The sequence below is a fragment of the Lithobates pipiens genome, unplaced genomic scaffold (assembly GCF_037356315.1).
Source record: "Lithobates pipiens isolate NorthernLeopardFrog02 unplaced genomic scaffold, aLitPip1_a1.2 Scaffold_30, whole genome shotgun sequence".
NCBI classification, from domain to species: Eukaryota; Metazoa; Chordata; class Amphibia; order Anura; family Ranidae; genus Lithobates; species Lithobates pipiens.
This window is the reverse complement of record NW_027507791.1, coordinates 37,637,278-37,663,938: the sequence shown is the minus strand read 5'-3', so window position 1 is coordinate 37,663,938 and position 26,661 is coordinate 37,637,278. Positions and strand designations below refer to the sequence as shown.

The window sequence follows — 26,661 nt, the reverse complement described above, 5'->3', positions numbered from 1 at the left end:
CTCTCACCCCATCTCTCTCTCTCTCACCCCATCTCTCTCTCTCACCCCATCTCTCTCTCTCATCCCATCTCTCTCTCTCTCTCACCCCATCTCCTCTCTTCACCCCATCTCTCTCTCTCTCACCCCATCTCTCTCTCACCCCATCTCTCTCTCTCTCACCCCATCTCTCTCTCTCTCACCCCATCTCTCTCTCTCACCCCATCTCTCTCACCCCATCTCTCTCTCTCTCTCTCTCTCTCTCTCTCACCCCATCTCTCTCTCTCACCCCATCTCTCTCTCACCCCATCTCTCTCTCTCACCCCATCTCTCTCTCTCTCTCACCCCATCTCTCTCTCTCTCACCCCATCTCTCTCTCTCACCCCATCTCTCTCTTTCACCCCATATCTCTGTCTCTCTAACCCCATCTCTCTCTCCCACCCCATCTCTCTCTCTCTCACCCCATCTCTCTCTCTCTCTCTCTCTCTCACCCCATCTCTCTCTCTCTCTCTCTCACCCCATCTCTCTCTCTCTCTCTCTCGCCCCATCTCTCTCTTTCACCCCATATCTCTGTCTCTCTAACCCCCATCTCTCTCTCCCACCCCATCTCTCTCTCTCTCTCTCTCACCCCATCTCTCTCTCTCTCAGCCCATTTCTCTCTCTCACCCCATCTCTCTCTCACCCCATTTCTCTCTCTCACCCCATTTCTCTCTCTCACCCCATCTCTCTCTCTCACCCACCTCTCTCTCACCCCCCTCTCTCTCTCACCCCATCTCTCTCACCCTACCTGTCTCTCTCTCTCACCCCATCTGTCTCTCACCCCATCTCTCTCTCTGCCTCTCTCTCACCCCATCTCTTTCTCTCACACCCCCCCTCTCTCTCTCTCTCACCCCATCTCTCTCTCTGCCTCTCTCTCACCCCATCTCTCTCACCCCATCTCTTTCTCTCACACCCCCCCTCTCTCTCTCACCCCATCTCTCTCTCTCACACCACCTCTCTCTCACCCCACCTCTTTCTCTCACCCCATCTCTCTCTCCCCCCACCCCTCTCTCTCTCACCCCACCTCTCTCCCATCTCTCTCCCTCTCTTCTCTCTTCTCTCCTACCTCTTTTCTCCTCCCTCTCTCTTTATTTCTCTCTGTCTTTCTTTCTCGCTCTCTTCTCTCTGTCTCTTCTCTCTCCCTCTCTTCTCTCTCCCTCTCTTCTCTCTCCCTCTCTTCTCTCTCCCTCTCTTCTTTCTTCTCTCTCTTCTTTCTCCCTCTCTTCTCTCTCCCTCTCTTCTTTCTTCTCTCTCTTCTCTTTCTCCCTCTCTTCTCTCTCTTTGCTCTCCCTCTCTCCTCTCTCTCCCTCTCTTCTCTCTCTTCCCTTTCTCTCTCATTGTCAGTCTCACACCTGTCACCTGTAACAATGCAGCGAATCAGGACTTTTGTTTCCTTTACCTGTGGCAGAGGAATGTGGTGGCTCCGCCTCCTCGCAGTCACCCAGGAAGAGAGGTGGACGGTGGATGTTCAGGACTAGTCATGGCTGCAGAGAGGACGCCCAGTAGGAGGAAGCAATGTATCTTCCATAGGACTTTCCTCAGACTCCCCTTTAGGAGATGTGAGAGGAGAAGCAGGAGCAGCAGTAGTAGCAGTTATGGTAAGTAATGGGGGACATGGTGGTGGTGGGGGGGGTACAGGGTCTGCAACCTGAGAGGACATCAGAAAAAGGCGTTCCTCCATCTTCCTCATCTTCCTCCCTATGGAGGGGGTAGGAGCTCAGAAAACAACATTCAAATGGATAGATCACAAACCAGAGAATAATATCTATAACACTGAGAATCATGCAACCAGAAGCTGCAGTGCTGCCTGCTGGAAAAAAAAGAAAGCAGATTAAAGCAGAACTGCATTGTTTACTGAATACGATTGGAAGGGAGTGCCTGGCATTGCCATGTACAGAAAAGTGTTATTTTATGATGTTACTCCTCTCCCGTAAAGAAAGTTTCTGCACATATCACCAGAACAGGTGGACCCCCCAAGGGCCAAAGTACACTGCTATGTTGCGGTAATGCATGTAACATGCGTTGCTGTATTGCAGTGCCATTTAGTTTGAGTGACACCTACGCCGTAGCGCGCAGAAACATCCGTCCGTCGCATGACAAAAGAAGAGTCGTGATTTTTTTTTTTTTTAAGCACATCAAGGTGGTTTGGCAGCTAATTCGTTTTGGATGAGCTTCTGTAACACAACGCATGTTAAAGCGTGACATAATAGAAAGAACTCAACGGGCCCTAAGGCAGTGCTGGTGCGGGGCCAATAAAAATTATATAATGATGATGGCTGTTTTCCTGATCTCTGCCAGTAGTTCCAATGAGTGCGGTCAACATTAAAGCCCATCTCGGGGGAGAACTAAAAATGCCCCCTTTCCTCACACTGCAAGGGTTAAATGTTTGCTTATTTCTAGAGGGCGCCACAAAAAGCAGTTTTACTTACTGGACCCTCCTGTAGGCTGCCCCAGGATGTGAGACCCGTGGCCTCTTCTCCCCTAAACTTTGCCGGTTGCAGGTTCTCTGACATCATCAGGACCAGGGGTCTCCAAACTGCGACCCTTTGCTTTTATCTCGCCCTTGGGGCACTTTTTCATTAACTGATATCAATGAAGGGGCACAATTCCTCCCAATGATGGGGCACATTTTTTTTTCCAACAATACCAATGATGGGACACAGTTCCTCCCAATGACACCAATGATGGGGCACAAATTCACGGTACACTGGGCACACTGGGTGTACTGGGAGCACATGAGTCTCAGTGTACATTGGGCACACTAGAGACACTGGGTGTACTGGGAGCAAAGGAGTCACAGAGTATACTGGGCACACTGGTTGTACTGTGAGCACAGGAATCATAGGGTCCACTGGGCACACTAGAGATACTGGGTTTATTGGGAGCACAGGAGTCACAAGGCACACTGGGCGCACTGGAGACACTGGGTGTACTGGGAGCACAGGAGTCACAGAGTACACTGGGTGCACTGGAGACACTGGGTGTACTGGGAGCACAGCAGTCACAGGGCACACTGGAGACACTGGGTGTACTGGGAGCACTGGAGTCACAGGGTACACTGGGCACACTAGATACACTGGGTGTACAGGGAGCACAGGAGTCACTGGGCACACTGGAGACACTGGGTGTACTGGGAGCATTGGAGTCACAGGGTACACTGGGCACACTGGAGACACTGGTTGTACTGGGAGCACTGAAGTCACAGGGTACACTGGGCACACTAGATACACTGGGTGTACTGAGAGCACAGGAGTCACAGGGTACACTGGGCACACCGGAGACACTGGGTGTACTGGGAGCACTGGAGTCACAGGGTACACTGGGCACACTAGATACACTGGGTGTACAGGGAGCACAGGAGTCACTGGGCACACTGGAGACACTGGGAGCACTGGTGTCACAGGGTACACTGGGCACACTGGAGACACTGGGTGTACTGGGAGCACTGAAGTCACAGGGTACACTGGGCACACTAGATACACTGGGTGTACTGAGAGCACAGGAATCACAGGGTACACTGGGCACACCGGAGACACTGGGTGTACTGGGAGCACAGGAGTCACAGGGTACACTGGGCACACTGGAGACACTGGGTGTACTGGGAGCACAGGAGTCACAGGGTACTCTGGGCACACTGGAGACACTGGGTGTACTGGGAGCACAGGAGTCACAGGGTACACTGGACACACTGGGTGTACTGGGATCACAGGAGTCACAGGGTACACTGGGCACACTAGATACACTGAGTTTACTGAGAGCACTGGTGTCACAAGGTACACTTGGCACACTGGAGACACTGGGTGTACTGGGTGCACAGGGTACACTGGGCACACCAGAGACACTGGGTGTACTGGGAGCACAGGAGTCACAGGGTACACTGGGCACACTAGATACACTGAGTGTACTGAGAGCACTGGTGTCACAAGGTACACTGGGCATACTGGAGACACTGGTTGTACTGGGAGCACAGGAGTCACAGGGTACACTGGGCATACTGGAGAAACTGAGTGTACTGGGAGCACAGGAGTCACAGGGTACACTGGGCATACTGGAGAAACTGAGTGTACTGGGAGCACAGGAGGTGACCACAATGATTAATATGCCAACAACGACCTGCAGTCGACAATTGGCTTTGAGCGGGTTGACTGGTAAAAGGAAAATATTTACTTAACAATATTCTCAATGTTATCAACCCTTTTCAAAGGGGTGTGGTTTGAAAAGGTAGAGGCGTGGCTTATTTGTTACTTCCAACATTTGCCATTATTGATATTGGCAAATACTCATACAGAGCCCGTGCCAGTCCTAGCTGTTTATTTATCTAATAGGGGAGCCAAGCTTTATGTTAGTCTATCTTTGTTGTCTTTGTGTTATAGTATTGCTCTCCCTGATCTCTTTAGGCTTTTTATGAATATTTTATAACCATTCTACCTTATGATGATACTTCGGCTCTGGGAGTCTCACGGAGTACGAGTTGACCTCTTTCTTGGACTCCATTAGTGAGGTTCCCTGTCCTATAGCCGGATCACTGTGTGGTTTTGGGTGTTCCGGTGTTTTGGGTGTTCCTGCCCATCTCTGGGTGTTCCCTCAATGTTCACTAAACAATACGTATTTATTGTAAGGAGGACAGTCCCGGTGATTTCAGGAGCGTTCCCGGGGGTAGAGAGGCAGCAGAGGGTTGGTGGAGGAGGATGGTGGAGTGTAGCAGGCCAGGCTTTTGAGGGGCACGCCTGAGCCTCAATGGAGGCACCAGTGTAATGGAGACCCACCAGTCACACTAGGAGGTCTAGTGCCGTGTACACACGACCGGACTTTTCGATGGACTAGGTTCTGGTGGACTTTCGGTGGAGTTCCGACAGACTTTCCGAACGAACGGACTTGGCCACACACAAGCAAACCAAAGTCCGATGGATTGGAACCTGATGACGTACAACCGGACTAGAATAAGGAAGTTCATAGCCAGTAGCCAATAGCTGCCCTAGCATCGGTTTTCGTATGTCGGACTAGCACACAGACGAGCACATTTTTTGACCGGACTCGAGTCCTTCGGGAAACATGTTTTATTTCTAGGTCCATCGGATTCATTCTGCCGCACCTAGTCCATCGAAAAGTTTGGTCGCGTGTACGCGGCATAGGACACACGTAACCCGCTACAGCGCCACCTGTCACATTTACACAGTAATCAATGCATTTTTAATCGCACTGATCGCTGTATGTGAATGGTCCCAAAATAGCGCCATAAAAGTGTCCGATGTGTCCACCATAATGTCACAGTCATGATAAAAATCGCTGATCGCCGCCAGCGATTAAGAAAAAAAATATTAATAAAAATGCCATAAAACTATCCCGCTATAACTTTTGCGCAAACCAATCAATAAACGCTTATTGCGATTTTGTTTACCAAAAAAATGTAGAAGAATACGTATCGGCCTAAACTGTGGGGAAAAAAAATGTTTTTTTACATATTTTTGGGGGATATTTATTATAGCAAAAAGTAAAAAAGAATGTGTTTTTTTTTTTCAAAATTTACGCAATTTTTTTGTTTATAGTGCAAAAAATAAAAACCGCAGAGGTGATCAAATACCACCAAAAGAAAGCTCTATTTGTGGGGGAAAAAAAAGGACATCAATTTTGTTTGGGAGCCACGTCGCACGACCGCGCAATTGTCAGTTAAAGCGACGCAGTGCCGAATCGCAAAAAGTGCTCTGGTCTTTTGCCAGCCAAATGGTCCGGGGCTGAAGTGGTTAAAAGTCAGCAGCTACAGTTTTTGTAGCTGCTGACTTTTAAATGGGTGGAACTCCACTTTAAGCCACACAGTGATGGGTTCTTTGGATTTTTGTAAAATTCTATAGTTTAACATGTGTTAGAGGATTATTAGCCAGGGGATTACCAATATGGCTATTTTCTGTTAATTCATTTTTTTTCACCTCTGGGTATTTAGGGCTCTTAGTTTTGTTTATGATCCGCGATATGTACATTTATCTCATGTCAATTTAGGCATCAGTAGTGGACTTAGGACCCAAAGCTGGAGTTTGTTGCATACTTTCATCACAGGGTACTAAGGATACTTAGTTTAGTTTGCAATCTTCTTTTCTTTTTTAAGACACACAGTGATGCACTTTTTCTTTGGATTTTTGTAAAATTCTATAGTTTAACATTTTGTAGAAGATTATTAGCCAGAGGTTGACCAATATGACCGTTTTCTGTTTAACTATTTTTTTTTTCACCTCTGGGTATTTAGGGCTCTTAGTATTGTTTACGATCAGAGCCACATGTATCTTAAGTCACTATTTTTTTGGATATTTGTAAAATTCTATAGTTTAACATATGTCAGGGTTTTATCAATATGGCTATTTTCTGTAAATTCATTTTTTTTCACCTTTGGGTATTTAGGGCTCTTAGTATTGTTTATGGTCAGAGCCATATACATTTCTTAAGGGCCGGTTCACACAGCGAGGCGCGGCGAGGCGTCTCCGACTTGCCTCGCCGCGACCTGCGGGGACCTCAGCGGCGACTTGCAGAGGACTTCTGTATAGAAGTCAATGCAAGTCGCCCCCGAAGTCGCCCAGAAGTAGTACAGGAACCTTTTTTCTGAGTCGGAGCGACTCGAGTCGCTCCTCTCAGAACGGTTCCATTGTACAGAACGGGGGCGACTTGCGGGAGCGAGGCGAGGCGAGTCGTGTCGCCTCGCATCGCCTCGCTGTGTGAACCGGCCCTTAGTCACTTTTTCTTTGGGACTTTTGTAAAATTCTATAGTTAAACACGTTAGAGGATTATTAGCCAGGTGTTTACCAATATGCCTATTTTCTCTTAATTCATTTTTTTTCACCTTTGGGTATTTAGGGCTCTTAGTATTGTTTATGATCAGAGCCATATACATTTATCTTAAGTCACTTTTTCTTTGGATTTTTGTAAAATTCTATAGTTTAACATATGTTAGAGGATTATTAGCCAGGGGTTTTCCAATATGGCTGTTTTCTGTTTAATTCATATTTTTTTTTACCTCTGGGTATTTAGGGCTCTTAGTATTGTTTATGATCAGCGATATGTACATTTATCTCAAGTCAATTTAGGCATCAGCAGTGGACTTATGACCCAAAGCTGGAGTTTGTTGCATATTTTCACCACATGGTACTAAGGATACTTAGTTTAGTTTGCAATCTTCTTTTCTTTTTTAAGACACACAGTGATGCACTTTTTCTTTGGATTTTTGTAAAATTCTATAGTTTAACATATTGTAGAATATTATTAGCCAGACATTGACCAATATGGCTGTTTTCTGTTTAATTTTTTTTCACCTCAGGGTATTTAGGGCTCTTAGTATTGTTTATGATCAGCGCCATGTATATGTATCTTAAAGAGGGATTCCACCAAAAAAAAAAATATTAAAAGCCAGCAGCTATAAATACTACAGCTGCTGACTTTTAATAAATGGACACTCACCTGTCCCGGGTTCCAGCGATGCCGAGGCCGATCGATCGCTCGGCTCTCGGCTGCTGCAGTCACCATTCTAGGTGAGGGAATCAGGAAGTGAAGCGAATCGGTTTCACTTCCCGGTTCCCTACTGCGCATGCGCGAGCCGCGCCGCGCAATAGGAAATCTCCGCGCTGTCACTGGGACCCGTGTGTGTCCCAGCAGACAGCGCGGCAGGGCAGGAAATGGCGTAGACTCCCACGGGAGTCTATGCCCGGAAGTGGGTGAAAATACCAGTCTTTGACAGGTATCTCCACCCCCCTCCCCCCTGAAAGGTGTCAATTGTGACACCGGAGGGGGGGAGGGATCCGATCAGCGGAGGTTCCACTTTAGGGTGGAATCCCGCTTTAAGTGAATTTATGTTAAGTCAATTTTCTTTGGATTTTTGTAAAATTCTATAGTTTAACATATTTTAGAAGATTATTAGCCAGAGGTTTACCAGTATGGCTGTTTTCTGTTTAATTCATTTTTTTCACCTCTGGGTATTTAGGGATCTTAGTATTGTTTATGGTCAGAGCCATATACATTCACCTTAAGTCACTTTTTCTTTGGGACTTTTGTAAAATTCTATAGTTTAACATGTGTTAGAGGATTATTAGCCAGGGTTTACCAATATGGCTGTTTTTTGTTAATTCTTTTTTTTTTCACCTCTGGGTATTTAGGGCTCTTAGTATAGTTTATGATCAGTGATATGTACATTTATCTTAAGTCAATTTTGGCATCAGCAGTGGACTTAGGACCTGAGATTTCAGGGGGAATGAATCACACACTTGCAGCTAGGTGAGATTGCTACGACATAATGTTGAGTTGGCTTCACCAGCACGCCTCATGTTTATATTGATAAAATGCATAGGGAACCGCACAGCTGAGCATGCTGAGAAAACTGGGGACAATTAGACATCCGCAGCAAAAGGAAATCTTTTCCTTCTGTAAAGGATATCTGCATTACTAAACATTGTATATTAAAGTAACAATATGTGCATTGTGGGGCGCTTGGAACAACCCGCCAAACGCTGAAAATTCGGTTGTTTCGCCAGAACGGGGCGAACACTTTGAATCTGTGTGCAATCAGGCCGGTCTTTGCACCACATGGAGGCGCACACGTGATCTTGTTCCTAAAAAAAAAAAAATAGTGCACAGTGCCCATTACATAATAGACGGCCTTGTGTTTATATTGGCTGCCCACTGCCTGTGACTGATTGGCCAACACCGGAATTCAGGTTCTGCAGCTGGGTGAGGGGGGAAAAGAAACGGCAGAACAAAAATATCTACGCCAGAAGGAATTCATTTTTTTTTTTTTTTTATGCCAATAATTGTCACATGGCACAGAGAGAAAATACATTCTTTTCTATGGAGCATACAGACATTTTACCCCCCCCCGGGGACTATTCATACAGAGAGGTCACATCACAGCAGCTGCTCAAATTACTGCTGAATCTTCCTCCATTTTCCATCGGCCGTAAATGTCTGCAGTATGATGTCAGAGGAGCGACCTGCTGAAAACCGGGCAGACTGATGAAAAGTGATAAAGGTGATCACAGATGTAAACCCGAGCTGGATGACGTTTATTTTGCTCCGTGCATTGTGTGTCATTTCACAAAACCTCCTTTCACCTTTTTTTTTATCCTCTTTCTCAAGCTCAGCACTGCTGATCTCCTGCAGACTCATTCAGCCACTTCCTGTCCACGTGCACTTTCTCCAGTGTTGGCGACACATCATTGCCCATGGCAGGCGTCTGTTCCAGCTGTGGCCTATGCCAGCCCGGGCCAATAAAGAAAGTCCAGGGAAAATAATACAGAAAAAAAGAGCCTGCTGTCATCTTATCTGACAGAAAGCTGCCCCCCTGTGCCCCTCTGAAATGTATGTCTCTAGGGGCCTGACAGAAAACTTCCCCCCTGTGCACCTCTGAAATGTATGTCTCTAGGGGCCTGACAGAAAGCTGCCCCCCTGTGCACCTCTGAAATGTATGTCTCTAGGGGCCTGACAGAAAGCTGCCACCCTGTGCCCATCTGAAATGTATGTCTCTAGGGGCCTGACAGAAAGCTGCCACCCTGCCCCTCTGAAATGTATGTCTCTAGGGGCCTGACAGAAAGCTGCCCCCTGTGCACCTCTGAAATGTATGTCTCTAGGGGCCTGACAGAAAGCTGCCCCCTGTGCCCCTCTGAAATGTATGTCTCTAGGGGCCTGACAGAAAGCTTCCCCCCCTGCCCCTCTGAAATGTATGTCTCTAGGGGCCTGACAGAAAGCTGTCACCCTGTGCACCTCTGAAATGTATGTCTCTAGGGGCCTGACAGAAAGCTTCCCCCCGTGCCCCTCTGAAATGTATGTCTCTAGGGGCCTGACAGAAAGCTGCCCCCCTGTGCACCTCTGAAATGTATGTCTCTAGGGGCCTGACAGAAAGCTGCCCCCCCTGCCCCTCTGAAATTTATGTCTCTAGGGGCCTGACAGAAAGCTGCCCCCCGTGCCCCTCTGAAATGTATGTCTCTAGGGCCCTGACAGAAAGCTGCCCCCCCTGCCCCTCTGAAATTTATGTCTCTAGGGGCCTGACAGAAAGCTGCCCCCCGTGCCCCTCTGAAATGTATGTCTCTAGGGCCCTGACAGAAAGCTGCCCCCTGTGCCCCTCTGAAATGTATGTCTCTAGGGGCCTGACAGAAAGCTGCCACCCTGCGCCCCTCTGAAATGTATGTCTCTAGGGGCCTGACAGAAAGCTGCCACCCTGCGCCCCCCTGAAATGTATGTCTCTAGGGGCCTGACAGAAAGCTGCCCCCTGTGCCCCTCTGAAATTTATGTCTCTAAGGGGCCTGACAGAAAGCTTCCCCCTGTGCCCCTCTGAAATGTATGTTTCTAGGGGCCTAACTTTGTGACTAGGCCTCACCAACTCTCCAGTATGCGTCTCTCTGGGTCCATTTAGGGCATTTGCATTGGACAAGGCCCAGACCAGATGTCAGAGACCCGGGAAACACAGTCAAACTATTTCAGTGGGGTGCACAGTTTATGTTCACATTTAAACAAACCGTTCTTTCTTTCTCTCGTTCTCTCTTTCTTTCTCTCTATCATTCTTTTATTCTCTCTTTCACTCTCATTCTTTTATGTTTTATTTCTTTCTCTTTTTCTAACGCTTACTCTCATACTCTTTCTTTCTCTCATTCTTTCTTTCTTTTATTCTCTTTCTTTCTTTTATTCTCTTTTTCTATCATGCACTCTCTTTTTCTTTCTCTCATTAGTTCTTTCTTTCTCTCTATCACACTTTTTCTTTCTCTCTCATTCTTTTATTTCTTTTTTTCTCTCTCTTTTTCTTTATTTTGTTCTCTCCCTCACTTTTTTATTTTCTCTCTCTCTCTTCCTCTCATTCTTTTATTTTTTTTCTTTCTTTCCCTCATTCATATATTCTCTCTCTCTTTCTCTCTTTTTTACTCCCTCCGCCTCTCTCTCCCCCTCCCCCTTCTCTCTCATTCTTTTATTCTCTCTCGCTCTCTTTCTTTCTTTTCCTCTCTTTTTTTTTTTTACTCTCTCTATCTCTCATTATTTTATTCTCTCTCTCTCTCGCTTTCTTTTAATGTCCCTCTCTTTTTTCTCTGTTTAATTTCTCTCTATTTTTCTTTGTTTCATTCTAACTCTCCCTCTCTTTTTTTACTCTCTCTCTCTCCCTCCTCTCTCTTTCTTTTATTGTCTCTCTCTCTCTCTCTTTTTTCTCTGTCTCATTTTCTCTCTATTTTTCTTTCATTCTTTCTCTCCCTCGCTTTTTTTACTCTCTCTCTCTTCCATACCTTTATCCTCTCCCCCCTCCTCTCTCTCTCTTTCTTTTATTCTCTCTCTCTCTCTCTTTTTTCTCTGTCTCCTTTTCTCTCTTTCATTCTTTCTCTCCTTCTCATTTTTTACTCTCTCTCTTTCATTCTTTTACCCCCCTCTCTCTCCCCCCTCCTCTCTCTCATTCTTTTATTCTCTCCCTCTCTCTTTTTCTCTCATTCTTTTACTCTCTCTCTCTCTTTTCCGCCCCCTCCTCTCTATCTCATTCTTTTTTCTCTTTCTCTCTCTGTTTCTCTCTCTCTCTTTCTTTCTTTCTTTCTCTCTCTCTCTTCTCTCATTCTTTTACTCTATCTGTCTTTTCCTCCCCCTCCTCTCTCTCTCTCATTCTTTTTTTCTTTCTCTCTCTTTCTCTCTCTCTCTTCTCTCATTCTTTTACTCTCTCTCTTTCCCCCTCTCTCTTCTCTCATTCTTTTACTCTCTCTCTTTCCCCCTCTCTCTTCTCTCATTCTTTTACTCTCTCTCCCCCCCCTCTCTCTCTCATTCTTTTCTCTCTCTTTCTTTCTCTCTCCCTCTTTTTCTCTCATTCTTTTACTCTCTCTCTCTCTCTTTCTCTCTCTTTTCCTCCCCCTTCTCTCTCTCTCTCTCATTCTTTTCTCTCTCTCTCTCTTTCTCTTCTCTCTCTTTTTCTCTCATTCTTTTACTCTCTCTCTCTCTTCCCCCCTCTCATTTTTCTCTCTCTCTCTCTCTCTTTCTTTCTCTCTCTCTCTCTCTTCCTCTCTTTCTTTCTGTGACAGACTCACCTGGGACAGGGGCTTTTGGAGGGGACTGAATGCTAGCCTCTTGCCCACCGACTATGGGCCCTGGCATTTGAGGGAGCTCCAAGCATTTAGGAAGATATTCTGTTATGTAATGCAAAAGGACATTATTAAGGAGGCCATGATGGTCTCTGCCAGCTTGGGACTCAGTGGACATATGTATGTATGTGAAAGGAAGGCTGATTAATGAGATCTGGAAATCCCGGGTCTTTCACCCAATAGTTTATTTGTCTCATTTTGTTGTGTACTCTTTTCTGGGTTGTTTGGGGTGTGGCTGGATTCCAATGTTCTATTGTGTCTGTCTGCCTTGGATATTATGGGATGTGTATGTAGATTAGCTGTGAGATTGGTGGGGGCGAATTCCTCCAATGCCGCGTAGATATGACCTGACTTTCCAGCAGACTAGGTCCGATGGACTTTCGGCGGAGTTCCGACGAACCTTCCAAAACGAATAAGTCCATTAGAAAGTCTATTCGTTTTGAACGTGATGACGTAAGACGGGACTAAAAAAGGAAGTTCAATAGCCAGTAGCCAATAGCTGCCCTTGCGTCATATTTGGTCCGTTGGAACCAGCATACAGAGGAGCGGTTTTCCCGATAGGAATTGAGTCCTTCGGACAGATTTGAAACATGTTCTATTTCTAGGTCCGTCTGATTTTTTAAACGATCGGATTAACCCACGCACAATCAGATTGTCCGACGGACTGATTCTGTCGGACCTAGTCTGCCGGAAAGTCCGGTCGTGTGTACGCAGCATAACTCTCACTGCTGATTGGACAGTCCACCTGTCCCGGAATTCAAAGAGGGGAGGGGATTTTCCAGAGTATTACCTGTGTACCTGTGTTTTCAATAAACAGTTCATGTTCAGCAACCAAACGAGTATTGCCTTGTTTGTTGTTGGGAGCGGTTGGAATATCTGATATCTATATTCAGACTGCAAGGAATCGGTATATGAAGAAAACACTCAAGCGGAGTGTGGGACGTTTTGTCACACTTTATTTTTTTAATTCTCATTCTCTCTCTCTCTTTTTCTTTCTTCACCTCTAATTTTTTATTCTCCCTCTCTCTCTTCCTGTCATTATTTTATTCTCTTTCTTTCTCTCTTATTTTTTTATTCTCATCCCCCCCCCCCCCGCGCTCTCTCTCTCTTTTTCTTTCTTTCCTTCTCATTCTCTCCTCTCTCTCTTTCATTCTCTCTCTCTCTCGTTCTCTCTCATTCTCTCTCTCGTTCTCTCTCTCTCTCTCGTTCTCTCTCTCTCTCGTTCTCTCTCATTCTCTCTCTCTCATTCTCTCTCTCTCTCGTTCTCTCTCTCTCATTCTCTCTCTCGTTCTCTCTCTCTCTCTCGTTCTCTCTCTCTCTCGTTCTCTCTCATTCTCTCTCTCTCATTCTCTCTCTCTCTCGTTCTCTCTCATTCTCTCTCTCTCTCTCTTTCTCATTCTCTCTCTCTCTCATTCTCTCTCTCTCTCGTTCTCTCTCTCTCTCTCGTTCTCTCTCTCTCTCTCATTCTCTCTCTCTCTCTCGTTCTCTCTCTCTCTCTCGTTCTCTCTCTCTCTCTCTCGTTCTCTCTCTCTCTCTCGTTCTCTCTCTCTCTCATTCTCTCTCTCTCTCGTTCTCTCTCGTTCTCTCTCTCTCTCTCTCTCGTTCTCTCTCTCTCTCGTTCTCTCTCTCTCTCGTTCTCTCTCTCTCGTTCTCTCTCTCTCTCTCTCGTTCTCTCTCTCGTTCTCTCTCTCTCTCGTTCTCTCTCTCTCTCTCGTTCTCTCTCATTCTCTTTCTCTCTCTCGTTCTCTCTCTCGTTCTCTCTCATTCTCTCTCTCGTTCTCTCTCATTCGCTCTCTCTCTCTCTCATTCTCTCTCTCATTCGCTCTCTCTCTCTCTCTCTCTCGTTTTCTCTCTCTCGTTCTCTCTTTCTTTCTCTCTCCCTCATTCTCTCTCCCCCTCTCTCTTTCTCTCTCTCTTGGTATTTCTCTCTCATTCGCTCTCTCTCTCGTTCTCTCATTATGTCTCTCTCTCTCTCTTGTTCTCTCTCTCTTGTTCTCTCTCTCGCTCTCTCTCTCTCGCTTCCTCTCTCTCGCTTCCTCTCGTTCTCTCTCATTTGCTCTCTCTTTCTCTCATTCGCTCTCTGTCTCTTTCTCTCTCTCTTGTTCTTTCATTTTCTCTCTCTCTCTCTCTCGTTCTCTCTCTCTCTTGTTCTCTCTCTTTCTCTCTCTCTCATTCACTGTCTCTTGTTCTCTCGTTCTCTCTCTCTCTCTTGTTCTCTCTCTTTCTCTCTCTCTCATTCACTGTCTCTTGTTCTCTCGTTCTCTCTCTCATTCACACTCTCTCTCTCTTTTACTCTCTCTCTCGTTCTCTCATTCTCATTCTCTCTTTCACTCTCTCTCTCATTCGCTCTCTCACTCATTCTCTCTCTCTCTCTCATTCTTTTATTCTCTCCCTCTCTCATTCTTTTATTCTCTCTCTCTCCCCCTCTATCTCTCTCAGTATAGTGACATTTGGTGAGCCGGGTGTTCTTTGCCCGTGGATACTGGCAGGCTGGGCGCTCTGACAGCTGCTGGTTGCTGTGCCATGTTTGATCCTCATACGTGAAATACACGACTTGACATCGGCTTGAATGCGGCACAAATGTCAGACAAGCTAAGACACATTGCACCTCTACAAAATCTCTGTCCCCGAGGACAAACCCGGGCTGTGCCAACTCCGGAGCCTCCCGGACCACACCCAGATATGTTCTATTGTGGCCGCCCGGCAAGCCTGGATCTAAATAATAAGTGGATGGCTTCAGCATAACTCCTACTGCATTGTGAAATATAAGAAGTTATAGAAATAATATTTTATTGTACCATTTTCGGGAATATAAAGACGGGAAGACCGCATTTCTTTATACCGAATGCTAAGAAAATAATTTTAAGTTAAAATTGCAAAACGTTGCACATTTCAGTCAATCTAAGCGGAGTTTGGCGCGGTAAGCGTTAATGTTCGTTTTTCTCTATAAGCTGATATCTTGCGAGAGATAGAAGCGGTTGGACTGGTTTGTCCAGAGCAAAGAGAGAGACACATATACACAAAGGTTCCCACATCCTAAGACTTCAGGGATGAAGGAATGCCTGCAGAGCCCAAACAATCAAAAAATGTATTGCAAAAACTCATGTGGTCTGTATAGAGCCCCCCGGGGGGCGCTCTTGGGGCCCGTTCACACATGTGGTCTATATACACCCCCGGGGGGCGGTCTTGGGGCCCATTCACACATGCGGTCTGTATACACCCCCCGAGGGCGCTCTCGGGGCCCAGTCACACATGTGGTCTATATACACCCCCGGGGGGGCGCTCTTGGGGCCCATTCACACATGTGGTCTGTATACACCCCCCGGGGGGAGTTCTTGGGACCCATTCACACACATGGTCTGTATACATCCCCCGGGGGGGCGCTCTTGGGGCCCATTCACACATGTGGTCTGTATACACCCCCCGGGGGGAGTTCTTGGGACCCATTCACACACATGGTCTGTATACATCCCCCGGGGGGCACTCTTGGGGCCCATTCACACATGTGGTCTGTATACACCCCCCGGGGGGGCACTCCTGGGGCCCATTAACACATGCGGTCTGTATACACCCCCCGAGGGCGCTCTCAGGGCCCAGTCACACATGTGGTCGGTATACAACCCCCGGGGCGCTCTCTGGGCCCTTTCAAACGTGTGTTCTGTATACACCCCCCGGGGGGGCGCTCTTGGGGCCCATTCACACATGTGGTCTGTATAAACCCCCCCGGGGGACGCTCTTGGGGCCCATTCACACATGTGGTCTATAGGGCGCTCTCGGGGGCCCATTCACACATGTAGGCTGTGCCAACATGCACTAAAAAGCACAATATGGCATGCTGTGGTGCCATTCAGTATGAATGCCACCCCAACCACAACACGTACACCATGCGTTATGGAGTGCTTCATTGTTAAAAAAGGGTCATGCATTTTTTTTTTATTTATCTGCATTCACCAATATGGGGGGGGGGGGGACAATTACTGGAACCAAGCAGGTGGTAGAAGGTGGCACTATGTCCCTATGTGCCTGCAGTGCTCCCAGGTGTCAGGAAGGAGAGGGGGAAGGCCAATAAACGTGTCATATTTTCTGCCATTTGCTGAATGTACACAGTAAGCAACCAGTACCAATTGCCCCTGTGTTCATTCATAACTGAAGCATAGTAAGCTATGTTTACTATGCTTCAGTTTGTGAATGAACAAGGAGCTTCCCACCCTGTTCATTCATTCTACAGTACACCTGAGGCTGAAGAGAGGAGTCACAGGGGAGCCGGTTCCAGTAACTGCACCGGTAACTCCTGTATGGAGCCCATGCTCTATCAGTTCAGCATACAGCTTTACGGCAGTTCGCCAGACCCGGCCAGTCTGGTGAGCTGCCGTAAAGCTGTATGCTTGAACTGATAGAGCATGGGCCCCATACAGGAGGACCAGACCTACCTATGGAAATCTCCAAAATTGTGACACAAAAAATGTTGACAGAAGTTCTAACTTGACTAAAGTTGGGTTGAATTTTTGGTTTAAAAGTCCTTCTAAATTAAGGACTGAACAGAGCTGCTGGTTTTCAAAGCCCATCTTTGGGCTTCCCCTATTCGCCCTTTCCTCTCTCGGCAACTCCTCCCCGGGCATGATTTCCCTGAAGATGGGCTGTAGATAACAATGTGCAGAACTAATAATAAAACACATTCCGCTTTGTTCCAGATGTCCACCACGTAGAGACCACCCAACCCACAGAAGAAAAATGGTCGCCCAGGCATTCATCCATCGCAGCCCTCAACATGTACCAGCCCCATTCTGTAGAAAATATGGACTCAGATGGAACCACCAGGATTCATCCATCATTTACTCAGTCAGTCAACGGTTTGAATGGTCCTGAAGGAGAGAACGTGGTTTTGGACCCAGCGTTGGTGATGGGTCATCAGTCAAACCTGGGTTTTGCGCCACATAATTCCATTGGCTATCAAAATATGGACTCTTTGGAGGTTTCGATAGATGACCTAGGGCGGCAGGAAGTTGACTCTGCTTACTCTTCGGTGTCTCATATAGAGGAAGAATCGCCACACCTTATGGTGTCCCCTCCATCTCCCAGTACCTCCAGCATGGGTAAGACCTTGTTTTAATAGTGGTAGAAGTACGGTAGTAGTAGAAAGCAAATCGGCCTCACACTAACATTGATATGCAGTCAAATAATAGAGCCAAACAAACATCCAAGAGTCCAAGGAGAAGATATCCCAGAATCTCGCCATAACTGAACACCCAATTCGTTCCTGGCCGGAGGGGAATGGTCATTGTTTCACACAAAGGCCACTCTTTCACTCTCCTCTCCACTATCCCTTCCCCACTTTATTTATTTATTTCTTGTGTTTTTGTCACGTTTTTTTGTTTGTCACTTTCACTGTTTGATGTGAGTAGGGTCGCAGGTCCCAGGGCCTGTCCTGAAAGTCTGGGGAGGGGGGTGGACATGGCCTTCTGGCTTAGTTCGCCCTCTCTCTTAGGGATGGGGGTCACCCTTTCGGGGGAGCCTCACCTATTATTTGGTTGGGGTCTCCCTTCGGGGGAGCCTCACCTAGTATTTGGTTGGGGTCTCCCTTCAGGGGAGCCTCACCTAGTATTTGGTTGGGGTCTCCCTTTGGGGGAGCCTCACCTTGTATTTGGTTGGGGTCTCCCTTTGGGGGAGCCTCACCTATATTTGGTTGGGGTCTCCCTTCGGGGGAACCTCACCTAGTATTTGGTTGGGGTCTCCCTTTGGGGGAGCCTCACCTAGTATTTGGTTGGGGTCTCCCTTTGGGGGAGCCTCACCTAGTATTTGGTTGGGGTCTCCCTTCGGGGGAGCCTCACCTAGTATTTGGGTGGGTCTGTTTTTTTCGGCAGACCTTCCAAAGAACGGGGTCCGCCTGGTTTCATCCAGAAGAATTGCCCCGGGGGATTCAGGACAAGGCCCTCTGATTTCAGAGGGCTTGTGTACCCGTCTGCACTTTTTTGTGTCACTCTTTATGTGTGCGCGCAAAAAAAAACCCAATTCCATGACTCTTTGGCTAGTCTGGTGCAAAGCTCAGAAGCCTCCTCCCGCTGCGGGTATACACTCCGCCAGAGGTGTAACTAGAACCTTCAGGGCCCCAGTGCAAGAAACCATGAAGGGCCCCCATCATGACCGCCCTTCATTCCAAGCCGGGAGCCATTCCCTCTGAGCTAGTGTGACCAGCCATGATTTTATTGGCCTAGTGCAGTGATGGCGAACCTTGGCACCCCAGATGTTTTGGAACTACATTTCCCATGATGCTCCAGTACACTGCAGAGTGCCAGAGCATTATGGGAAATGTAGTTCCAAAACATCTGGGGTGCCAAGGTTCGCCATCACTGGCCTAGTGCCTCGTTTTCCTTCTGTTTTTAGACTTAGACCCCAACCCATAACATATGGTTGCCACCTCAACCCTTTAAACCCAAACACATAGTAATCACATGGGTTATGTGGCTGATTAAGGTGGTAATTAAACTCACTTGGTGCCCTTATCTGCATTTAATTAGCCTCGGGAACCCGTGTAATTCAAAGGTTTTCGGGTTTAAAAGGATGAGATGGCAACTCTACTAGAACACTAACAATCAGAGCGAGGAATATTCCTAAATTTATTTGTAAAGCCCAGGGTTCAATTCTCCTCCTGTTTGGATAATTTTCCTTTGAGGACCTTGGTTCCGCCAACAATTCGAAAAGTTATTGATTAGGACCAGGTAATTCCGACACTTTTTGTTTACATTGTAAATTCAGTATCTTTTGCCAGTAAATTACTTAGAACCCCTTAATATTTTATATATATATATATATATATATATATATATATATATATTTATTGATTTTTTTTTAAGCAGAGGCCCTAGAGAATAAAAGTGTGTGTGTTGCAATTTTTTTTACGTCACACAATATTTGCGCAGCGTTTTTTCAAACACAATTTTTTTGAATGAAATTTAATGCACAAAAACGCAATATAACGCGCAACTGATTGGTAAAAATTAAAAGATGATGCTACACTGAGTAAAAATATACCTAACGTGTTATGCTTTACTAATGCGCGTGCTCACGGTACTAGCGTCAAACTACGGTACTTACGAATCTCCATAGGCGACGGTTTAACCACTTAAAGGGGTTGTAAAGGTTCATTTTTTATTTTCTAAATAGGTTCCTTTAAGCTAGTGCATTGTTGGTTCACTTACCTTTTCCTTCGATTTCCCTTCTAAATGTTTTTTTTTCTTTGTTTTCTTTGTCTGAATTTCTCACTTCCTGTTCCTCCTCAGTAAGCTGTTCTGGCTGACTAAACACCGCTCGGGTGATGGTGTGAAATTTACTGAGGAGAAACAGGAAGTGAGAAATTCAGACAAAGAAAAAAAAACATTTAGAAGGGAAATCGAAGGAAAGGGTACGTGAACCAACAATGCACTAGCTTAAAGGAACCTATTTAGAAAATAAAAAAACAAAGCTTTACAACCCCTTTAAGGACCGAGCGTCTTTTTGAGATTTGTTGTTTACAAGTTAAAAACAGCTTTTTTTTTTTGCTAGAAATTTACTAAGAACCCCCAAAGATTATACATTTTTTTTTTCTAACACCCTAGAGAATAAAATTAGTGGTCGTTGCAATACTTTCTGTCACACCGTCTTTGTGCATCGGTCTTACACTATTTTTTGGAAAAAATACACTTTTTTAAATTAAAAAATAAGACAGCAGTAAAGTTAGCCCAATTGTTTTATATTGTGAAAGATAATGTTACGCCGAGTAAATTGATACGCAACATGTCATGCTTCAAAATTGCGCCCGCTCGTGGAATGGCGACAAACTTTTACCCTTAAAAAATCTCCATGGGCGATGTTTAAAAAAATTCTACAGGTTGCATGTTTTGAGTTACAGAGGAGTTCGAGGGCTAGAATTATTGCTCTTGCTCTACCGATCACGGCGATACCTCACATGTGTGGTTTGAACGCCGCTTTCATATGTGGCCGCTACTCACGTATGCGTTCGTTTATGCACGTGATGATAAGGGGGTTGTTCCAGTGCCCCATCAGCTCTATGGTAAGCTGGCAAAACCCTGGAGGGACAGGAAAGCTTGGAGAGGCGTTGGAGGTTGGTGTAAAGCAATCCAGCAGCTAATTAACCGCTAGGATGGCTTTTACATAATAGAAAATCACTGGCCGAAAAAAAGCAGGATGATGCCTGTAGCTGCAGACATCCCGGTATAACACTCCAATGTGCCACCATAAATATGTATTGAGATGGCAAGTAGGTAATGGCCCATTCCAAAATTGCTCCTGGTGTATAGGTGTGTGAGATAGTGGTGGAGACCTTAGGGCAGTGATGGTGAACCTTGGCACCCCAGATGTTTTGGAACTACATTTCCCATGATGCTCAGCTACACTGCAGAGTGCATGAGCATCATGGGAAATGTAGTTCCAAAACATCTGGGGTGCCAAGGTTCGCCATCACTGCCTTAGGGTATAGGCTTCCCCACTGGAGGAGAGTGAAATGAATGGTCAAATGTTATTATAAATAATTAACAACCATATTATTTTCTTAGAAACCGACGTTGGCGTGGACCCCGAGACAGGTGAACGTGCCATGGAGTAGGAGCAATAAGAAGGCTTCATAGAGGGGAAAACTTTTGTACATGTAGCAGAAATAGAAGACTTTCGTTCTTTCTGATGGATTGGACCCATGTATATATTATTTTTAGGTTCTTGAAAATGGACTAATTGTGGACAGCACTGGCCAGTAGACCATTAGAAGACATCTTCACACTAAGGGAACAAGAGTTCATACAATACCCCAACGTTTGGACCTTTCTGTTCAGGAAGCAATCACGGCTCGTCCTCTGGAAGAATGGACCTGTTTGGACATTATGTGGTCATAAATGGTAGAAATGACATCCTAACCACAGACATGTTTCTGTGTGAGGAGCACAATAGAACCATCCTAGAGGTTGGCACCAACCCAAAACATTTTGATCTTGACGGGAAAAATGTAATGGATTGCTCCTTTGGACCACAAGTAGGCCGTTAGATATTTCGAAACCAGCATTCAACTTTGGTTACTGTTTTTGGACAAAAATAAGCCAATTTGTTTTGAGTGTAAGGTCTCTTCTTCCTAATTTATCAGGAAATATGACATGTGAGCAAACGTACTGTGGCCATGTATGGGAAATGGTAGCGGTAACAGGGATTAAAAAAAAAAAAAAAAGGGATGGCATCCATTTTGATGCGGGATACGGGAAGGTTTAGGGTTTTGTGGGCCCATTTGCTTATTACACCTCTCGTAGACTAATGTAGAGAGATCTCTCCGTCATGGTTCATCTCTTTGTTCTACCTTGGGGTGGTTCAAGTCCTGTTGCATTTTCTGTAATATTAACGTGAAATACGGTTTCCAAGAAGAAACTGGTGGTTTCGCACCCCTGTATCTACCAAGGGCTGTAATATCAGCTCTGGGTGCTCTTTCCACTGGATGAGATGACTTCTTGGCTTCAGGAGATTGGGATTCCCAGAACAATTGCCGAATCTAACAGATTACGAGCCTATGGGTTTCAGACACCCAGATCCCACACCGGACAGTAGAATTTACACATAAGAAGGCCACGTAAATAAAAAAAAAAACACATTTTCAATCCTGGCCAATCAACATGAACATACCAATCTTGTCCTTCAAAGTCAACAGAAGCTTATACTTGGGGAGGTTATTGGTAGAGGTGGTGAAAATTTGGCTAAACCTTTGTGTACCAGTACTGCTTGGACTGAGAAGAGTACTCAACTGACTTGGTCATCCCAATCCCTGATATTTCAAGATTATCTCTATCTCCAAGGTAGAGGAAAATAAACTGGGGTTCAGGGAAGCGGAGGAGAACCTTCACTCAGGCGGACATATGTACTTAGGGCATGTATCGCTATGTAGGCTCATTTATACTTGCTTCAAATCTTTTTTACACACATTAAAGTGCCTACTGCTTCAATGAAGCTTGAGCAAATGCCTTGTGTATGTTGATTTTCTATTTGTTTTAATGGGATTCAGCAGGTCCCCAACTCAATAGTACCCCCACTCAGCAGGTCCCCAACTCAATAGTACCCCCACTCAGCAGGTCCCCAACTCAATAGTACCCCCACTCAGAAGATCCCCAACTCAATAGTACCCCCACTCAGAAGATCCCCAACTCAATAGTACCCCCACTCAGCAGATCCCCAACTCAATAGTACCCCCACTCAGCAGATCCCCAACTCAATAGTACCCCCACTCAGCAGATCCCAAGCTCAATAGTAGTACCCCCACTCAGCAGGTCCCCAACTCAATAGTACCCCCACTCAGCAGATCCCAAGCTCAATAGTAGTACCCCCACTCAGCAGGTCCCCAACTCAATAGTACCCCCACTCAGAAGATCCCCAGCTCAATCGTACCCCCACTCAGAAGATCCGTAGCTTATTCATACCCTTAATTAGCAGATCCCCTACTTAGTAGTACCCCCAGCTCCGCTGATCCCCCCCCCCGCTCAGTAGTAACCCCCAGCTGTTCTGATTCCCTGGTTTGCTGATCCTCTTCTCTCTCCAGTTCCCACTCACCTCCCGCTTTATTGCTCCCACCCTGTGCACCATGTGTGACGTTGATAGTTTTTCCTTTTCTGGTCCCCCAGCTCCACTGATCTTCTGTCGCTCAGTCTTCTCTCCAAGGTCCCTGTTCACCTCCCACTATAGTGTTCCCATGTTGCACATCATGTGTACGTCTACTAGTTGATCCACTCCAGTCTGGAGCCCGCTCACTTTCCTGCTGCTCCAGACAATTCCATAATATATAAACATGAACCCGGAAGTGACTGCTGATGGCTTTCCAGTTCGCTTGTTGGTTTCCCAGTGCATCCTGGGAGATCTCATACCTGCCATACCTCCAAAATAAAAGCAAAGCCAACTGAATAAAAGCTCCTCAAAAGCTGCAGGTGCTGTTAGCGAGTATTGTCATAGACTTCTATGGAGGCTTTGAAGCACCAAAAATGTGTCATGGGGGGGGGTATTATTATTTTTTTAAATGAAGCAAAGCAAACACAACCGTGTGAACAGAAATGTAAGGTGACAATTTCATTTAGCGAGAGGGGCTTTGATTAGCATTCCGAGTGCTTTACAAAAATGGGGATCCAATGTTACATTTTGAAGCAAGTGCAAATGGGTCCTTAAGGTAGGTCTATCAGCCTTTCTCAACCTTTTTAAAGAGGAAGTAAACCCTGATGGGCTTACTTGAAGTTATCCCTGATGGGCAAGCGCACGGGAGCCGACACTCGTGGCATATCGCCGGGATCTGCGGCTTACCCAGTGCGCCGCTGTCTACGGCGCATGCGCCGTAGACAGCGGTGCCTGTCCTCAGGTAAATATATATATATAATATATATTTCTTGGACCTACAGGTAAGCCTTAAACTAGGCTTACCTGTAGGTCAAAGTGGTGTGTATCCCTATTATCATGAGCACCATCTAGTGGCCACAATGTTTTTGTTTTTTGCCATGTTTCTGATAAATACACATATTGGCCACTAGATGGAGCCGACTATCAAAGGAGATCTGTCACATTAAAAACAATACGGGGATAAATGATGGCGCCTATGTGAATGCCGAAAACATCACCGTGGTGGATTTATTTTTTATTTTTAGGCCTCTTAGTGATATCTTATATCACAAGGCTGGTTTACAGGAGATATTGAGTAATTTTTACTCTCAGAAGAAAAAAAAAAAAAGAACAGACGCTACAATCTGAACGGCTGGCATCAACGACATGGAACTTTTTCAAAAAGTTATTTTCAAAAAGTTATTTTGTTTCCTTAGATGTGAGTGTGATAAACGTCTTTGATGTATTTTTGGGTTGTTGGTGATGGAGGAGAGTTTTGTGGCAACAGGGGTTGGATGGGGAGGGGGAAGGTTCATATTCAAGAGCCGGTAACCCCAAAAAATCATGTTTTGCAGACACTGTATCGGCTTTTATAAAGTGGCTTTAAACAGACAATTGTGGTCAACTGTCCCTCCTCAATAGATCTGGACACATGAAAATTGGTGAAAGCAACACGCATCTGCTGGAACCTATATATATATATATATATATATATACAGTTAGGGCCATAAATATTTGGACAGTGACACAAGTTTTGTTATTTTAGCTGTTGACAAAAACATGTGCAGAAATACAATTATATATATAATATGGGCTGAAAGTGCACACTCCCAGCTGCAATATGAGAGTTTCCACATCCAAATCGGAGAAAGGGTTTAGGAATCATAGCTCTGTAATGCACAGCCTCCTCTTTTTCAAGGGACCAAAAGTAATTGGACAATGGACTCTAAGGGCTGCAATTAACTCTGAAGGCGTCTCCCTCGTTAACCTGTAATCAATGAAGTAGTTAAAAGGTCTGGGGTTGATTCCAGGTGTGTGGTTTTGCATTTGGAAGCTGTTGCTGTGACCAGACAACATGCGGTCAAAGGAACTCTCAATTGAGGTGAAGCAGAACATCCTGAGGCTGAAAAAAAAATGAAAAAAATCCATCAGAGAGATAGCAGACATGCTTGGAGTAGCAAAATCAACAGTCGGGTACATTCTGAGAAAAAAGGAATTGACTGGTGAGCTTGAGAACTCAAAAAGGGCTGGGCGTCCACGGAAGACAACAGTGGTGGATGATCGCCGCATACTTTCTTTGGTGAAGAAGAACCCGTTCACAACATCAACTGAAGTCCAGAACACTCTCAGGGAAGTAGGTGTATCTGTCTCTAAGTCAACAGTAAAGAGAAGACTCCATGAAAGTAAATACAAAGGGTTCACATGTAGATGCAAACCATTCATCAATTCCAAAAATAGACAGGCCAGAGTTAAATTTGCCCAAAAACACCTCAAGAAGCCAGCTCAGTTCTGGAAAAGTATTCTATGGACAGATGAGACAAAGATCAACCTGTAGCAGAATGATGGGAAGAAAAAAGTTTGGAGAAGAAAGGGAACGGCACATGATCCAAGGCACACCACATCCTCTGTAAAACATGGTGGAGGCAACGTGATGGCTATGGGCATGCATGGCTTTCAATGGCACTGGGTCACTTGTGTTTATTGATGACATAACAGCAGACAAGAGTAGCCGGATGAATTCTGAAGTGTACCGGGATATACTTTCAGCCCAGATTCAGCCAAATGGTGCAAAGTTGATCGGACGGCGCTTCATAGTACACATGGACAATGACCCCAAGCATACAGCCAAAGCTACCCAGGAGTTCATGAGTGCAAAAAATAGGAACATTCTGCAATGGCCAAGTCAATCACCAGATCTTAACCCAATTGAGCATGCATTTCACTTGCTCAAATCCAGACTTAAGACGGAAAGACCCACAAACAAGCAAGACCTGAAGGCTGCGGCTGGAAAGGCCTGGCAAAGCATTAAGAAGGAGGAAACCCAGCGTTTGGTGATGTCCATGGGTTCCAGACTTAAGGCAGTGATTGCCTCCAAAGGATTTGCAACAAAATATTGAATAAATAAATATTTTGTTTGGGTTATGTTTATTTGTCCAATTACTTTTGAGCTCCTAAAATGTGGAGTGTTTGTAAAGAAATGTGTACAATTCCTACATTTTCTATCAGGTATTTTTGTTCAACCCTTCAAATTAAACGTTACAATCTGCACTTGAATTCTGTTGTAGAGGTTTCATTTCAAATCCAATGCGGTGGCATGCAGAGCCCAACTTGCGAAAATTGTGTCACTGTCCAAATATTTATGGCCCTAACTGTATATATGTGCCATAAGAATATTTCTGACCTTGAATTAAACCTGAACTCCGACCAAAACATCTTGAGGTTATGAAGTGTGGAGAAAGGTAAAGAACAGCTCTCAGGCTGGTGTCACCAAGACAGGAAGTCAGGAGATCTCCCCTTTTATCTCTAGTGACATCCATTCCCACTTCTGAACTCCCCGGGCTTGAAACATGTTGGGATGATTGTTTTGTGGTGCTCTTGCTCGTACTCCCCATCTGACTTAAGCCCCATACACACTATCAGATTCTCTGCCGATTTGTGTCTTCAGATTTACCAAAACCATGTAGTGCAAGGGCCGGCCTGATTGCACCCAAACTGAAACTCCTAAAGGTTTGACCTCATATTATATTATATGATTTTGGTAAATCTGAAGGGAAAAAAAAAAAAAAAAAAATCAGCAGAAAATCTGCTAGTGTGTATGGGGCTTTATGGTGTTCAGCAGATTATACACACACATATATATATATATATATATATATATATATATATAAATATAAAAAAAAATGGACTTCGGGTGAAGGAGTGGTGTTTGAAAAAGTTTATTCCCCCCTCCAAAAAAAAATTTAAAAATACATTTTACCAAGTACACAAACAAAAACAAGGTATTGTATGGAAAACAGATTATAAAATATACCCGTTGCAGCACTTCCAGATCAGACTTACATATTAGGGAACAGACATGTCAAGTTAAAAATAAAAAAAGTCACCCCACCCAAAGCTAATATTTTAGAGTTTGGTGGATGGTTCCGTCTATATCTCGAGAAACTGTTGTCGAAATCCCTGATACCCATGCTTG

General features: G+C 45.4%; 1 protein-coding gene across 1 annotated transcript; it reads left to right on the top strand.

Annotated features, from left to right (window-relative positions):
- Window positions 1-1,322: 1,322 nt before the first annotated feature.
- Window positions 1,323-22,072, top strand: LOC143942647 (uncharacterized). Its single transcript, XM_077464022.1, has 3 exons — window positions 1,323-1,613; window positions 16,778-17,179; window positions 20,636-22,072. Exons 1-3 carry the CDS (start codon window positions 1,496-1,498, stop codon window positions 20,683-20,685), a joined length of 570 nt encoding a protein of 189 aa, XP_077320148.1. The 5' UTR covers window positions 1,323-1,495; the 3' UTR covers window positions 20,686-22,072.
- The last annotated feature ends 4,589 nt before the right edge of the window (window positions 22,073-26,661 follow it).

What these genes read in the sequence shown, in the direction of transcription:
- LOC143942647 (XM_077464022.1), top strand. Translation starts at nt 1,496, where the DNA reads ATGGCTGCAGAGAGGACGCCCAGTAGGAGGAAGCAATGTATCTTCCAT. An exon ending in CAGCAGTAGTAGCAGTTATG is followed by an intron (nt 1,614 to 16,777) that starts GTAAGTAATGGG and finishes GCTTTGTTCCAG; the next exon opens with ATGTCCACCACGTAGAGACC. An exon ending in TCCCAGTACCTCCAGCATGG is followed by an intron (nt 17,180 to 20,635) that starts GTAAGACCTTGT and finishes TTATTTTCTTAG; the next exon opens with AAACCGACGTTGGCGTGGAC.